The sequence below is a fragment of the Astyanax mexicanus genome, chromosome 11 (assembly GCF_023375975.1).
Source record: "Astyanax mexicanus isolate ESR-SI-001 chromosome 11, AstMex3_surface, whole genome shotgun sequence".
Classification (NCBI taxonomy): Eukaryota; Metazoa; Chordata; class Actinopteri; order Characiformes; family Acestrorhamphidae; genus Astyanax; species Astyanax mexicanus.
The window spans coordinates 33,467,285-33,485,131 of NC_064418.1; the positions used below are offsets into that span (position 1 = coordinate 33,467,285).

Here is a 17,847-nt window from a genome sequence, read left to right on the forward strand (position 1 = left end):
GGACGGTGCATTAGTATAGCTTGTCTAACCCATTTCTTAACGTTGGAAATTGAACAGCACACTTAATTTTCTCTCAGCTCAATGAAAGGCTGGGTTTAATGGTTTAAACTATTAGTCTGCTGTATTTTAGATGTGTTATTTTGAGATTATTTATTGCTAACGTTTATTAAAACAACATTTATTTTTTGTTATATTTAAATTTATAAATAAAATTATGCTTAACATTATAATGTTTAAAGCAACTGATATATAAAGATAGTGAGACAAATAAAGCCAAGTTTCTAAAAACACATTTCTACTGCAGTACAAATAAAAAAAAATAAAAGCTCAAGGGCAGTAAAAAAAAAAAAAACATACAGTATACTGTGAGGCTATCTTGTTAACCAGCTATTGATCAGCAAAGGGACGTCTTAGCAGGGCTAACATTACTGGCTTTTAGTATCCTAGTCTTTCAATACTTTATAGTTCAACTGTTTTTTGTTTTGTTTTGTTTTTTTTTAACCTATGTCTGGATAACTTTTACAAGAAGAGTGTTTATAATTGGGCAAAAAAGGCTGTTGTCCCTGAAATGTCCAATGGAGTACGATGGTGAATAAGGGGCTCTGAATGCCAGTGCTGAGACACTGATGTGAAGGCTTAAGAAAACATTAGGAAAATAAAAAAACAGTCAAACCAAGCACTGAAATGTGAGTGTATCATAAAGGTATATATATATTATTATTCCATTTTTTGAATTTTTGGTACAAAATAAACATTAAGAAAAATAACCAAAACAGACCTCTTAACTTAAGTATAAACTTAAGAACTTAAGAAAAAGCATTTTTGTGAATCCCCAGTTTAATATTTTCCCTCTGATTTTTGATCCAGCCATCCATTTGTACTGACAGCAGCAGATAGTGTATATCAATTCTAGAATTAAAGTTTGTGTTTATACAGTTTGTGTTCTACACAATTACATAGTACATTATTTTATTTACTATTATAAGCTGCACATTTGAGATTTGATTTTAAGCCTTTTATATGAGAATGGCACTGACAGCGCTTCTGAAAAAGGTCACCTCTAAAACTGCTGATTCTAAAGAGTTTAGAGTTGCATGCCCACCTGTAAGACCAGAGTTTTTACTTCTAAAAAAACAAGTCACTCAGATCTATCCTTAAAAACAATTGCAGAAATTCAGCAACCCAGATCAGTTGTTAATTCAAAAAAGTGACAGACAAGTGTTACAGAGACATTAGTATTTATTTCAATACATGTGTACTACAAAAACATGTTTCTGCACACATAACCATTGACCATTTCACAGTGGCAGCCTCGATTGCTTTATTTGATGTACACTCAAGCTTAAAGAGTAAGATTTACATTTTGGAGGCTTAATATGCTAAACTGACACAAACATTTGTCTTCATTTAAAGACAAAAAAACATTTGACAAACAAATGCATAATATTGTGGTGTATGCACGGCTCAGTAAAAAGCTCTTACAGTGAAGATGGGGGATGGACATAAAGTTGAGGTTATATAGCTATAGCTATAGCTTTAGGGGCACAATATGCCCGAATCCAATCCCTAAACATCACTCACCTTTTATAAGTGTGTGAAAACCTACATTAGAGCAAAGATTTAGACCTTGTGCAGGGCTTAAGGGTTTTAGTTGAGATACACAAGCAAGTGTCGTCTGCTACATAAGTGCAGGGTCACTGAAAGACACGGTCACACCAAAGTCCTCCTTGTAGATGTCCCAGGTTTTGGACTTACGTGGGTTGTCCAGTTCCTCCCTTGACAGATAGAGCCTGTTTTGGGACCAAAGCATTATAGATTGCATTCAAGCAGCAGTCCATATGATTTTTCGTTTTACATTGAAAGCAGTAATGTTACTAAACTGAGAGGGGACAAAATATCAAAATATTCTAATTAATGAATTAAGTGGCCTGGCATTTTTATATATAAAATCTAAAACCAGAGTGGTCTGGTAGGTAAACAAAGCCAGTGTCTGCTTCTGAGGACAATGGACAGCAAAAACCTCACCTGTTGTTCTCTACAAATGAAGTGTTGAACCAGAAATAGAAAGGATAGTCCTCATACCCCTTTGGAAGACCCTGGGCATAGAGAACAATAGAGAAAGAACATTTTGCCAAACAACTGGGAAAAACGATGTCCATAAAATCATTCTTACGTTACAATAGATTGGGAACTTACAGCCCTGGATTCAAACATGACCTTAACATCACCACAAACCACTGGCCCTTCCTGAAAGCTGATCACCACGGCATTGTTTTCAGTATCTGGGAACAGCTGGTAAAATATGAGAACACAGTATATGAGCGAACAGTAAAATAAACACAAAGGAACATAAGACAAACATCTGAAAGACCTTTCCCAACAATTACAATGTGATTTATGTTTTTAGTGGGCTGCTACTGTCTTTAAAGGTTCAATATTATGAGCTTATTGAATATTTAAAAGTTGTTCTTTAGTACATATTTAAAATATGATTTGGGGTTAAGATGATACCGATTCACAAACGCTTTCACTAGTGTATGTATGTACAACATCTTTTAATAGTGTATGTAAGGCTGTTTTTTCACACTATAGTTTGTTTGCTCTGGTCCAAGTCAGGTAATTAATTGATTCTCTTGGAGCATTTCCCTCATGGTTTGTTGTTTTAACAGAGGATACAATTCAAGCTCACCAAAATGAGTCACAACAATCTTTGTAATCTCTTTGGTTGTTGGTCAGAGCTGTCTTGGCTGGGAGCAAGAAAGTAAACAGATTTCTGTGCAGTTTAACATGGAACAACAGCAGAGGTGGCATGTGTTCATTTGACTGACTGCACATCTTAAAACTGACAGAGTATGCTTGACAGATGGGTTGGATCAAGGTCAGATCATGTTCACATCACAAACCAACCAATTCAGAGTTCAGACCAACAGTTCTCAGCAGTCTCATTGCAGTTGTGATTACTGTACTCATCCATGTCCAAACAAACAGCACTACACGTAAATATGAACAGTTTATTTTGACAAATAAAAAAAGTAGGTGTGAAATCACCCTAAACTACTAAATCATTTAGGGGTTGTGGGATTAGCCCACTTCACATGTCTGTTCTGGATATGCCATATAGCTCTGGTTTTAATTAGGAAACCACTGTGTTTAAGGTTCACAGTTTTTCACTTTTTTGTACTGAAACTACTCTTGTCATTTGACTATGAGGAAGTAAATACAGTTTTATACTGTAGAAAACCTTTAAAAGTTAGCTTACCCTACAGTTCGTCTGCGTGGCACAGACACACTGGAACACCTGCTCTCTTTTCACTATGATCCGCACCTTCAGATCACTGCCATTGCCCTTTCCCACACCTGCACAACAAACACAGCAATGCCCAGGAGCATTAAATTACATAACCAATATACATAACAGTGCAGTCACTCTGAAAGGAGCAGACTGACTGCAGATTTTAATTGGAACTACACAGGAAACAGCCCCTAAACATACACTGCCCCCCAAAAGTACTTGATAAGTCAGTCTCATTTCTTTATTTCTGCTTTAGACTGAAAACAAATTGGGTTTGACATTAAAAGATGAATAGGAGACAAAAGGTCAACAATTCAGCTTTTGTCCGAACTTACCAATTTGTCTTCAATATTCATCTTTAAATTATATTTTTGTTACACCAAAATGTTTTCACTAGAGCAGAAGAAAAAAAATCAATTGGCCTCAGTGTTTCAATACTTTTGTAGGAGAGTGCAGACATACAGCTCTGGAAAAAAAAAAACACTTAAAAATCTCATTGAAAACCTCTGGAATATAATCAAGAGGAAGATGGATAATCTCAAGCCATCAAACCAAACTGAACTGCTTGAATTTTTGCACCAGGAATGGCATAAACTTATCCAAAAGCAGTGTGTAAGACTGGTGGAGGAGAACATGCAAAGATGCACGAAAACCATTTTTTTCCCCAGAGCTGTATGTTTAACTACTTGGTCTCAGTCTTCAACTGAGCACAGCAGAAACTAAAGGAGCAGTTCTGACACACTGAATATATACATACACATTCACCCCACCCTCAGGAGAAATACAGTACCTGCGCACTCTCAAACTAAACGCTGTCAATCAACCATGTACACACCATCGTACCCGTGCGCCCTGTTGCAACAGAAAAAAACAGTTCTCAAGCTGACTTGATTCGAAATGCTCAAGGGCCCTTATCAAATATTACATTACAAACACATTTTCTTTTAACTTAAATTCAGCTGGTCAGCCATTGTGTGTTTGTTTCTTTAGTCTGGCACCCCTGCCGTCTATGAGACTACATACGTAAGAAGAAGAGGACAGCCGGGCATAAGCATAAACAGTGTACAATATGAAAAATAAAATACAGCGTCTACTGTCGAAATTTACTAAACCTCATGCGATTATTAAAAGATCTTAAAATTGTACAACATTCTACATCTATATTTGGTACAAAATATATTTGGCTCATTGTTAAACGGGTTACCAGAGTAACCACTCGACAACCACCTTAAAGACCCTAGCAACCATCTGGAATACAACTGCACAGAAATCAGCTAGGAACACAACACAGTAGCCATGTAGCAGCACCTTAGCAGGAAGTGGGAACCATTTCAGCAGTGAATATTATTAGTACTGTATCTTTAACATTGAATTCCATTTAATTACCTGTGTTCTGTGTCCATGGTTTGGTTTCCCAAACAGAGATTAAGCCTTTCATTTGTAGCAGAGATGGAGAGACAATAAAAACAGAAAGACAGTAAAATTAATCAAAATCTTGATTAAATACTTTTGCTAGTTTTAGTTTCCTCACTGTTTCCCCTGATTGTTGCAGTCACCAGGACAGTCATGTGTGAACTGTATACCTAAAGTCTTACACACCTGCCTAAAACAACTCTCTCAAACAGAATTGCTTTAGGTTTCTTCAGGTTTATGACCCCCCGTGTAACACTTCTCTATAAAAAGTACAGAAGTACAAACTGTAGCTATGCAACAAACCTTTTTCTGCTTTTATGGAGAGTAAAATATTGGTCACACAATTCAAGTCAAGTCAATTCGTAAGCAAATCTATTTGAGACAACTAACTGCAGTTAGAAGTGACTGCATATTGAGTGTCCAGCAGATTTTGGCTGGATCACCCACGGAGTTAAGCTGCAGAGCAAACTTCAGACATCCAACATAAACCCTATTGTGAAGCGATTAGCTTTATCTATGGAGTAATGCATTTTTTCTTCATGACATCAGGAAAATACAGTATTCTTTGCTTAAATGACTCAGGTGGGAGAGGCTAATCATTTTACGTATTGCATTCCCCATCAAAAACATGTGATAAGAATATTATAACCAACTTACAATAAATACAGAAATACAGTAACATGTTCATAACAAACAGCTCTGGAAAAAAATAAAGAGACCACTTTAGTTTCTGAATCAAGTTTCTCAGATTTTGCAATTTATAGGTATATGTTTAAGTAAAATGAACATTGCTGTTTTATTTTATAAACTATGGACAACATTTCTCCCAAATTCCAAATAAAAATATTTTAATTTAGAGCATTTATTTGCAGAAAATTATAAACAGCTGAAATACCAAAAAAAGATGCAGTTCAGCTTTGTTTGTTGTTTGATGGCTTGTGATCATCCATCTTCCTCTTGATTATATTCAATTTGGTAAAAATTGGTAAAATCAAAGAAATTGATCATTTTTAAGTGGTCTCTATTTTTTTCAGAGCTGTATGTAGGCAACAGGTTATGCTACACAATCACTTGCCATAAGCTGAGAGAAGCTCTGCACCTCTGAGGAGTCATGTGGTTCACCTTCTGAATTTGATGGCAATGACATTCCCTCAAACTGGCAGTGTAGTTCAACATGTCACTGAGAACACAATAACACAAAGTTCAATATGTGAATAAGAGCTTAGGTTCTCTGCCCAAACCCAACCCAAGGTCTGACCTGGCTCGAGATTTCCCACCACTTTCCTCAGGTTCCTCGGGCTAAAGAAAATAATAGTTATAAGTTATTTTCATTTTATATAAAGCTATGAATCAAAATATAGCAGAAACAAATCAAACTGTTTTTAAAAAAAGTTGCACAAGTGCAAAGTGCACACTGTCCATATTACGCACTTCACCTGCCGCTGCGCTTTCCTCCAAATGTGCTGGCTCCTTGGCAATGCTGCATCAGCAGCAGCTCGAAAAGAAGCGGTGGCTGACTTCACATGTATCGGAGAAAGAGTGTGCTAGTCTTCATCCTCCTGGTGTGTTGGGGCATTACTAGTGATAGGGGGAGTCCTAACGAGTGGGTTGGCTGTGTAAATTGGGGAGAAAATGGGAAAAATATATAAATAAAATTATAAAAGAATTTATTTTATTTTCTTAAACCATGTTATATTATACTAGATTCGAGGAAAGTCATTCAGACATTGTTGTAGCCTAATGTTTAGGCCTTTGGATCATTGTTTGCATTGTTCATGTTATAATCTTTTGGAGATCTGTTCCTAATAATTAATAATATTTTTCTTAAATAATAGGTCTTATTCATTCTTCACTCATTCTAAACAGAACGAAAATGTTTTTTAAAAGCTCAGTTTTAATGCTCTACTTACTCAAAAAATGTCAGGTTTAATTCGGGCTTTGGCTCAAAATGACAGTGTATGGGGCAGGTTGGGTCGAGCTCTAATGTGAATCCTTATACTGCATTCCATCTGAAGTAGGAATTCAGAACTGGAAATTTCCAAGTTCTAAGTAGAACATTTCAACTGGAATAAACCCACAAGTTCAGAACGCAAGATGGCTGCACCAAACATCAACAGTAGTAAAAGCAGTAGTATTTTACGTTTCATTAGCACGTCTAGCTGTTCATGTTTCCATTGTGTGTGTGAATGTGCGTCTGGTATCGCTGACAATGCAAAAAATTATAACCTGGGACATATAATGTGGGACATTTTTTGGTTACATTTGCTATAAAACACTGGTACATGATTAATAATTAAGTTGTAGTAAACATGAAAGTCTTTAGCTTATTTTATAATTCCCTCTGGAAAAAAAGAAAACAAGGGTAAAATATGTATACACATGTAGATTACAAATAGTGTTAACCTATAAATTTAAATTATTTTCTGTGCCTTTTCTCTGCTTTCGCAGCACATTTTAATGACCATAGCGTGTTTAAAACATCAGAGTAGACAAGAATGTATATCAAAACTGATTATAGTAGGCCTATATTTACATTAAATATATTTAAATAATTAAAAAAAAAAACGTTTATTTAAGCAATGCTAAGACACAATCTTCAATAATAAAATGTGTCAAATTCTGAGCGCTCCATAATGTAGGGCTAAATTACTTCACTCTGCACTGATGTATTAATCAGCTCAGGCCCATTTTAAACACTGATAAACATTTCTAATGTTTAACCTGTAAACAGTATTTCACACTTTCATCAAACATGATATAGAATCTTTTTTGCCAATTCATTTTAAAGTATTAAATCAGCTTGGGCCAGGCTAATTCCAGGTTTTTCTTAAAGTAGAAGACTAGTACTCTTCAGATCATGTGTATTTGGTCTGGCCCAAGATAAAAAAGTCCATCAAAATCACACTAGAACATCAGCTTTACATAAAACATTGTGCATTATGGCTCATTATACCATGTTGCCAGTTCATTTTAAAGTATAAAATCAGCTTGGGCCAGGCTAATTCCAGGTTTTCCTTAAAGTAGAAGACTAGTACCCTTCAGATCATGTGTATTTGGTCTGGCCCAAGATGAAAAAGTCTTTCAAAATCACACTAGAACATCAGCTTTACATAAAAAAAAACTGTGCATTATGGATCGGTATGCTATGTTGCCAGTTCATTTTAAAGTATAAAATCAGCTCGGGCCAGGCTAATTCCAGGTTTTCCTTAAAGTAGAAGACTAGTACTCTTCAGATCATGTGTATTTGGTCTGGCCCAAGATTAAAAAGTCCTTCAAAATCACACTAGAACATCAGCTTTATATTCAATTTTTTTGTGCCTTATGGATCGGTATTCCATGTTGCCAGTTAATTTTAAAGTATTAAATCAGCTTGGGCCAGGCTAATTCCAGGTTTTTCTTAAAGTAGAAGACTAGTACTCTTCAGATCATGTGTATTTGCTCTGGCCCAAGATTAAAAAGTCCTTCAAAATCACACTAGAACATCAGCTTTAAATTAAATTTTTTTGTGCATTATGGATCGGTATGCCATGTTGCCAGTTCATTTTATAGTATAGAATCAGCTTGGGCCAAGCTAATTCCAGGCTTTCCTTAAAGTAGAAGACTAGTACTCTTTAGATCATGTGTATTTGGTCTGGCCCAAGATGAAAAAGTCTTTCAAAATCACACTGGAACATCAGCTTTACATAAAAAAAACTGCATTATGGATCGGTATGCTATGTTGCCAGTTCATTTTAAAGTATAAAATCAGCTCGGGCCAGGCTAATTCCAGGTTTTCCTTAAAGTAGAAGACTAGTACTCTTCAGATCATGTGTATTTGTTCTGGCCCAAGATTAAAAAGTCTTTCAAAATCACACTGGAACATCAGCTTTACACAAAAAAAAAATTGTGCATTATGGCTCGTTATACCATGTTGCCAGTTAATTTTAAAGTATAAAATCAGCTCGGGCCAGGCTAATTCCAGGTTTTCGTTAAAGTAGAAGACTAGTACTCTTCAGATCATGTGTATTTGGTCTGGCCCAAGATTAAAAAGTCCTTCAAAATCACACTAGAACATCAGCTTTAAATTAAACTTTTTTGTGCCTTATGGATCGGTATGCCATGTTGCCAGTTAATTTTAAAGTATAAAATCAGCTTGGGCCAGGCTAATTCCAGGTTTTTCTTAAAGTAGAAGACTAGTACTCTTCAGATCATGTGTATTTGCTCTGGCCCAAGATTAAAAAGTCATTCAAAATCACACTAGAACATCAGCTTTAAATTAAACTGGAGTCTTCAGAAGAGATTTTAAGGCAGATGAGTTTTTATTAGGAGATGTTCTTGTCATGTCTTTTTGTTCCAGTGTTCTTTAAACCACCTGCTTGCGTCAAAATCTAGTTTGAGTAAATCCATGATCCAGGCGTCCTTCTGAGCCCCCTCGATGAACTCAGCCAGCGATATCTGACCTGTGAGAGAAGAGAGTTCTGGTTATGGTTTTTCCAAATCAAACATCCAAACAATCCCCACTCTTAAACTGCTTTAATCACTGTAACACAACGTCAATGATAAATAATTTCTCCTAAATAGATATTATGTGAATGTAAATTACATGTAACATGTAAATTAGAAGTGACTTAATGTGAATTAGAATTGGCCTTGTTCTATCATGTGAAATTAAAGTGACATCATGTGAATTACATGCCAAATAATGTAAATTAGAAGTGACTTAATGTGAATTAGAATTGGCCTTGTGCTATCATGTGAAATTAAAGTGACATCATGTGAATTACATGCCAAATAATGTAAATTAGAAGTGACATCATGTAAAATAGAATTGGCCTTGTTCTATCATGTGAATTTAAAGTGACATCATGTGAATTACATGCCAAATAATGTAAATTAGAAGTGATGTGAATTGTAATTGGTCATATGTGACATTGTGTGAATTTAAAGTGACGCTACGTAAGTTACAAGTGACATCATTTGAATTAGAAGTGATGTTATGTAAATTAGAACTGAACACATGTGACATTGTGTAAATTAGAAGTGATATCATTTAAATTAGAAGTGGACACGTGACATCAATTGAATTAAAAGTGACATGTGAATAAGAATTGGGTTTGTGCTATGATGTGAATTAGATGCCAGATAATGTCATTTAACCTCTTAACACGCCCTGGCCCGCCGGCGGGCCAGAAATCCGCATGAATTATTAAAATCATATTTGCTTGTGTTTATCTGAGTAACTGTAGGGTCAATATAGACAAGCTATATACCAGTTAAAAGCTTAGAATCTCAGCTTTTCAGTCATCTAGGTCATTTTATCTTTATATATTCTCAAATATTAACTATTCCAGTGTTAATATACCTTGCAGACAAGATTTTAAGAAAAAAATATAGTTATGATATGAATATTCATATTTTTCATAACGACATAGTTTACCAAAGGGGGCTAAAATATACATCAAACGAACGGGCAGGCTCTCATTACGGGGGATTACGGGGATATACGCCTTTCATCTCTAAAGTGTACCGTTACTGAGTTACAGGCAAAAGAGTAAGTTTTTTTAACTTCAGATTCATCTCATAGGAAAAACTGGAGCAGCGCTCTGAGGAGCCCCTCACCCCGCCCTCGCGGCTCAGACCCAAACAAAGGCACTCACCCCGTTCAGCAGAGTGAGAGCTTCAATCCGATACCAAACTCGACCTGATACTCCTCTCCAGTCTGTAGAAATCCTCAGGAAAGCGTAAAGAGTGCTCCCAAAAAGCGGCGGATCATCTTATTAATGCCTTCACTAATTAATTCGTATAAACTGAACCGTATGTCCGATCGCTACCGCTCCAAAACTTCCTGACTCCTCGGAACCTTACCTAGCGACTGTGTCGTCACTCAGACCTCTCGGCCAATCAGAGGCGGAGAAATGGAGTCAGGAGCGGCGATAGGCCGAATTTAACCGCTGTCGTCAGGCTCTGACCAGTCAAAGAGAGTCTTCTGCGAGACTTCACACTTCTGGCTTATTCTATGGCCCAGTAGAGAGCGTGTTAGGCCCATTTAGTGCAGGAAAGGTAGTCAGTCACGTTTTTTAAAGGCTTTTTGTCAGAATAGGCCTGTTCTTTGCTGAAAGGTTATTATTTACTGTAGGTCAAATATCTATTAAACTATAAGACCTTTTAATTCCAAATTTTACAGGGTGAAAGTAGACCACTAATGGAACAAGTTTAAATAAAAAAATGTTTTCGACCACAAGAACTGACCAAGTTAAAGGCTCTAAAACATGAATTTTAAAGTAAAATTTTGAAAAGCGCCTAGATTTTTTTGTTGTTTTTATCATATTCTGACCACTGGGGATCCATTTCAACATTTTTAAGTATTTCTAATAAAACTTCAAAGGCTTTTAAATAACAATACTTCATGAAACTGTCTCTACTTTATATCCTGTTTGAGTATAAGGCCTCAAGATTTGTGTGTAAAATTCAGGCGGAAAATGGCAAAAACAGGCCTGGAGGTTAAGAGATAAAATCAGCTTGGGCCATGCTATTTCCAGGCTTCCCTTAAAGTAGAAGACTAGTACTCTTTAGATCATGTGTATTTGGTCTGGCCCAATATGAAAAAGTCTTTCAAAATCACACTGGAACATCAGCTTTACATAAAACATTGTGCATTATGGCTCGTTATACCATGTTGCCAGTTCATTTTAAAGTATAAAATCAGCTTGGGCCAGGCTAATTCCAGGTTTTCCTTAAAGTAGAAGACTAGTACCCTTCAGATCATGTGTATTTGGTCTGGCCCAAGATGAAAAAGTCCTTCAAAATCACACTGGAACATCAGCTTTACATAAAAAAATTGTGCATTATGGATCGGTATGCTATGTTGCCAGTTCATTTTAAACTATAAAATCAGCTCGGGCCAGGCTAATTCCAGGTTTTCCTCAAAGTGGGAGAGTAGTTCTCTTCATCTGATGTGTATGTGTTCTGGCCCAAGATGAAAAAGTCTTTCAAAATTTGCCAGTTCATTTTAAAGTATAAAATCAGCTTGGGCCAGGCTAATTCCAGGTTTTTCTTAAAGAAGAAGACTAGTACTCTTTAGATCATGTGTATTTGGTCTGGCCCAACATGAAAAAGTTCTTCAAAATCACACTTGAACGTCTGCCTCATATTTTTTGAGCGCAATGGCTTTTAAAATATAATTTTATTAAATATATATTTAATTATTTATTGTAATATATAATTATAAATTCAGTAATTAAAATAAATATTTTACAATATACAAAATTACATTTAATACGATATTGTATATTTACATTGTTTTTTTTTTTTTTTGTTTTTTTTACCCGCCACCACCCCCCCTCATTGGAGGTCTAATACTTTATTTCACTCTGCAAAATTGCATTACTCTTAAGGGAGGACATATATTAAGAAAGAGGAAGAGGAAAAAAGGAGAAAGAGACAAAAAAAAAAAAAAAATTAAAAAAAAATAAAAAATAATAAAATAAAATAAATAAATATAATAATAATTATAATAATGATATTTGTTTATAGGGGGGTTATGTTTTTTAAAGTACTATGCCCACATTTAAATTAGATAGCTGTGGCATCAGCTCACTTATAGTATTATAGATTTCATAATGGGGCTCCAAATGCTACTAAACTGCTGTTGACTGTGTTTTGTAAGTGAAACAATTTTTTCTAATGATATGTAGTCTATTAAAAGATTTAACCACTGTGTTCTTGTAATGTTTTGTTTTGACTTCCAATGTAATAAGATTGTTTTTTTAGCTATAGTTAGTGCGACCAATATTGGGATTTTTTTATTTTTGCTGGCTTCTGACAGTTCCAGAACCGTATCATCTCCGAGTAAGCATAAAGAAGGTAAAAGTGGTATAATAGTGTCTGTTAAGTCTGAAAGGTATCCAACCACCTCTGTCCAGAATTTTCTGACTGGTGTGCAGAGCCAAATTGCATGAAAATAGGTGTCCTTCACGTCTTGTGAACATTGCCTACAAATATCTGATTCGGAGAGTTTCATTTTAAACATCTTATCTTGTGTAATATGTGTTCTATAAATAGTTTTATATTGTATTAACTGAATATTTGGATTATGTGTCATAAAAAATATATTTGTAAAAATCTGAGTCCATTGTAAAATATCTACTGTCTTTGACAGATCCAATTCCCATTCCTTGTGGGGAATAATTACGGTGTCATTCATCGTGTTTATATTTTTGTATAGTTTTGATAACAAAGTTTTTTTTTTTCCGGAGTGAACGTACTGATAAGCTGAATTAGTGGTGGGGGGGTTAAAGAGTTTTGTTTTATGTTAATTCTAGAACTTAAGACATTTTTCAATTGGAGATACTGAAGAAAATATTTTTGCTTGAGAGCATATTTTCGGCATAAATCTGCAAAACTACACAAACTATTATTTTCGAAAACATCTTTTAGTTGTCTAATTCCTTTTTTTTCCCATTTAGGGAAAATAAATGTTTTGTTGTTTATAAGAAAGTCTGGGTTATGCCATATTGGTGTAAATATACATGGAATTATATCACTATTAATAAGCTTATTGGCTCTCCACCAAGCTGTAAGCGTTGTTGCTATTCCTGGATTTTTAAATAGAGGATATTTTCTAACTGAGTTACTTAAAAATGGGAGATTCTGGATATTTATTTCTCCACTTTCCGACTGTTCAATATCGATCCACCGGTTTTTAGAATTTGGGTGTAGCCAGTGTATTACATATTGCAGTTGGGTAGCTAGAAAATATTGGAGAAAATTTGGTGCATTGAGTCCACCGTGTTTTTTATCCTTTTGTAGTATGGATAATTTGATTCGTGGAGGTTTGTTTTTCCAATAAAATTGATTAATCACTGAATTAATTTCTTTAAACCATTTATAGGTTGGTACAACTGGGAGCATCTTAAATAAGTAATTTACTTTTGGTAAAATAAACATCTTGACAGCTGCAATTCGCCCTAAGAGGTTTATTGGAAGTTTTATCCATCGTTGAGTGCTATCTTGTATACTTGTTAATAATGGATTAAAGTTTAAAGAGAATAACTCGGACCAGTTAGTAGAGATATTAATTCCCAAATATTTAATATTCTTTGCTATAGGTAGAGTTTGTTTTTTTACATTCTTCACGTTCCAACCTTCTTTTCTTAGTGGTAGAATATAAGATTTGCTCCAATTAATGGAGTATTCTGATAAATTTGAATAAGTACTAACCAGTTTAATAGCTTCCGAAAGTGACATTTTTGGATTCTGTAAATAGAGTATTATATCATCTGCGTATAGACTAATTTTGTGAGTACTTTTCTGAATCACTACACCATTTATTTGGTCATTCTGGCGAATTGCTGATGCAAGAGGTTCTAAAAATATAGCAAACAATAGGGGTGACAATGAACACCCTTGTCTTGTACCCCTATATAGACTGAACTGTGATGATATTATATTATTAGTGTTGATTACTGCTTTAGGAGAATGATATAATGTTTTAATCCACTGAATGAAATTATTACCAAATCCAAATGTTTCAAGAGCTATAAATAAAAAATTCCAATTTACTTTATCGAATGCTTTTTCTGCATCAAGAGACACTATAATTGTTTCCATTTTTTTTCTCTGGGAGATATTGATAACGTTAAATAAACGACGCATATTATCTGAAGATTGTCGTCCCTTAATAAATCCTGTTTGATCTGGATGGATAATAAAAGGTATAACTGATTCTAGTCTATTTGCCAATGTTTTACTAATTATTTTAACATCCACATTAATTAATGATATCGGGCGATAGCTAGAGCAAAGTGTTGGATCTTTGTCCGGTTTCAATAGGACTGATATTAGGGCTGTATTCATGTGGGGGGGGACATCTTCTATTTGATTTATATGTGCTACCATCTTCATAAATATTGGAGAGAGTATATCCCAAAAGTGCTTATAGAACTCGACCGGGTATCCGTCTAGGCCCGGTGCTTTATTATTGGGCATTTGAGAAATAGCCTGAAAAATTTCAGCAGAGGTTAATGGTAATTCCAATGTGCTAGCCTGTTGTGAGTTAATTTTCGGCAGAGAAAGTGGGTCTAAAAATGATTGTATATCCAATTTATTTGGTCTACAGTAGGATTTATACGGGTTGCTATAAAATGTATAAAATGCTCTATTAATCTTGTGTGGATCGCTTAATATGTTGCCTTTGTCATCTTTAATTGCAGGTATTACCGATTTTTCTTTTTTTTGCTTAAGTTGATCTGCTAAATATTTTCCTGATTTATTACCCTGTGCAAACACGGTTGTGCGCAATCTCTGAATCAAAAATTGATTTCTAGTGTCAATTAAATTATTCAGTTTAAATCTCACTTCCCTTAGCTGTTTTAAAATATGTTCCTTAGGGTTATTAATATAGTCTTTATTTAAACGTTCAAGTTCCTGTTCCAATGAATTTTCAATTTCTTGTTCTTTTTTTTTTTATACGATGAAAACGAAATAATCTGGCCTTTCAATACAGTTTTTGCTGTTTCCCATAACAAAGTAGGAGAAATGTCTGGTGAATCATTTATTTTAATAAAAGATTCCCGTTCTTTCTTAAAGAACTCATTAAAATTTGAGTCCTTAAGAAGCGAAATATTAAAACGCCATCTCCCAAAGGATTTCTTCGGTTGAGTACAGAAAAGACTAATGCTTACTGGTGCATGATCTGAAATTATAATTGGGTGGATTTGTGTTTTAACAATATCAGCTACAATAGAATTACTTATAAGAAAAAAATCAATACGTGAGAAGGATTGGTGGTGAGGTGAAAAATATGAGTATTTTTTTGTCAGTGGGTTTTGTAATCTCCAACCGTCACTAAGACCCAAATCATCCATGTATTGTTTTATAATTTCGTTTGAATGCCATATTTTAAAGGAAGGAGAGATATTGGAACGGTGAATGTTGGGATCTAACGCTGTGTTAAAATCCCCTCCAATGATAATTGTTGAGCCTGAATAATTCATTAACTGTGAAAAAAGATGGTGAAAGAATGCTGGGTCATCTTTATTAGGGCCATAGATGCTAGCAATAGTAAAATTTTTGTTATTTATTATTACATTAATAATAACAAAACGCCCCTCTGTGTCTGTTATGGTTGAGTTATGGATTATAGAAATCTCTTTACTGACTAAAATTGCCACACCCCTTTTTTAGAGTTAAAGGAAGCCCAATAAACATGGTTATAAGATTTATTTTTCAATTTTTCATGTTCAGAATCTGTGAGGTGGGTTTCTTGTAAAAGACAAATATGGGCTTTAAGCTTACTCAGATGACTAAAAATTTTTGTTCTTTTCACTGGTGAATTGATGCCACGAATATTCCAGCTAACAATTTTTATAGTAGACATTATGATATATTATGGATTTTAATACAGCATAATAGGTCCTTAGTCGTTGATTAAGGCAGTAGGAAAGTGTACTAAGGAAACTCATGATAAATGAGCAAAGAACAAAATCTAACACTGGAGAACCCCCTTTTTTACAAAACTCATTATTTTGAAAATAGATTATTTCTAAATGAAAGCACTTAACAGGACAACACATATTTCAAAAATAGCCAAACACCAAGGGTGAAAAACATAGACACAGATATTTGTCGTTTGTATGTAACTTAATGTAGGCTACGGGTGTTATTTAAAGGTTTGTGTTATATTAAACAATATATATATGGATCAATACAGCCCTGGAGTAGTGTTGTATTGAACAACATATATACAGATCAGTATAGCCATGGAGTAGTGTTGTATTAAACAATATATATACAGATTAATATAGCCATGGAGTAGTGTTGTATTAAACAATATATATATATACAGATTAATATAGCCATGGAGTAGTTTCCATATCTCTGTACAGTTTTCCATCAAGATACAGCCTATCTACTGAGACTGTGGCGCGTATTCCTTTCTTGATGTGTTCTTTTCTGGAAGAGTACTTTTCTTCTTTCTTGGATTTCCTTAGGGAACTGATCGTTGAGACCAAAATGTGTCCCTTTAAGTTCTCTTCCTTTGCTTTTTACGAGCTCTTTTTGTTTATATCTTTCGAATTTGGCAACTATGGGTCGAGGGTAGGTGTTGTTTTTCCGACCTATGCGGTGAGCGCGTTGGAAGGAGATCTCATTTACTGTGCTTTCAGATATTTTTAAGTGTTCACACATAAACCTTTTGATGGTTTTTTCAGCTTCTTCTTCCGTTTCCTCTGGTATTCCTGTGAACACTAAGTTATCCCGCATACTACGGCTTTGTACATCAAGTAATGTCTCCTTCAGCATTTTGTTTTCTTTATTGTTTTTATCCAGTTCCTTTGTCAGTGAGTTCACAGTGAACTTGAGGTTGTTTGTTTCATGTTGGAGATCTTTTATCTGCTCAAAGCTGAATTCCACGCTTGTTTTTAGGTCTCTAATGTCTTTATGTAGTTCATTAATCACAGATAATTGAGATTCCATACGCGAAAGTTTAGCGTTGATGGATTGAATTGCGCTCACCTCTGCTTCTCCTCCGACGACTAGGGCTGCGTCCAGAAACTTTTGCTACTCCTCCTCTCCTACTCCTCCTTTCCTACTCCTCCTCTCCTACCCCGGAAGAAGGTGGAGGAATCGAGGAGAGGAGAGGAGGAGGAGGAATGGAGGGAAGGAGCTGTAATTGGGGAAATGGGACAGCTGATCCCTTTTAGATAGGATGTTGACTACCGTTGAACTGAGCCAATCACAACGCTCACTTTCAGCACGTTTCAGAACATTACTATCACACACAGCTAAAAATTCAGATATTAAAATAAAATCCTGTTTACTCCCAGACGCATTTTAGGCCGCATCTCTGGCCAGTGACTCTGGCAGCCCTGTCTGACCTCAGCCTTATGAGGGATTCAGTTTCCTCATCAGTCCCTAAGTTAAAATAAATAAGTAAATAAATGAATTAATTAAAATGATATATTATAACATATATTATAAATAATATATGTTTTTATATGTATAACATGATACACATAGGGTCATAAATATAGTTTTACTGAGCATACAGTTTATCTAAACTATAAATTATATTACTGCTTTACTGGCTGTTTAATTAGATAAGGAACCTAGTTAATTAATATGTTTATGACGTATATTTGGGCGTTGCCTTCCCCATTTTCGCG

At 34.9% G+C, this 17,847-nt stretch overlaps 1 protein-coding gene across 7 annotated transcripts; it reads right to left on the minus strand.

Annotated features, from left to right (window-relative positions):
- Positions 1-1,221: 1,221 nt before the first annotated feature.
- On the minus strand, positions 1,222-17,221 carry LOC125804973 (phosphatidylinositol 3,4,5-trisphosphate 3-phosphatase TPTE2-like). Of its 7 annotated transcripts, none has more exons than XR_007441207.1 (9): positions 17,198-17,221; positions 9,057-9,144; positions 6,142-6,317; positions 5,964-6,004; positions 4,083-4,144; positions 3,260-3,357; positions 2,197-2,292; positions 2,026-2,096; positions 1,222-1,790 (listed from the first exon to the last, which is right to left on the minus strand). XR_007441207.1 is itself a non-coding variant. In XM_049485103.1 (5 exons), the coding sequence occupies exons 1-5, from the start codon at positions 4,728-4,730 to the stop codon at positions 1,679-1,681; spliced, it is 429 nt and encodes a 142-aa protein (XP_049341060.1). In that variant the 5' UTR covers positions 4,731-5,765; the 3' UTR covers positions 1,222-1,678. The 7 variants fall into 7 exon arrangements, 1 of the variants encoding a protein (XP_049341060.1); XR_007441206.1 differs by having other exon boundaries at positions 6,137-6,317; XR_007441209.1 differs by lacking the exon at positions 9,057-9,144 and having other exon boundaries at positions 6,137-6,317.
- Between the last annotated feature and the right edge of the window lie 626 nt (positions 17,222-17,847).

Coding starts and splice junctions, on each gene's coding strand:
- LOC125804973 (XM_049485103.1), bottom strand. CDS start 4,730: ATGAAAGGCTTAATCTCTGTTTGGGAAACCAAACCATGGACACAGAAC. Junction 3,358..4,678: donor ACCATGGACACAGAACACAG/GTAATTAAATGG, acceptor TTTGTTGTGCAG/GTGTGGGAAAGGGCAATGGC. Junction 1,791..2,025: donor TCATTTGTAGAGAACAACAG/GTGAGGTTTTTG, acceptor GTCCCAAAACAG/GCTCTATCTGTCAAGGGAGG.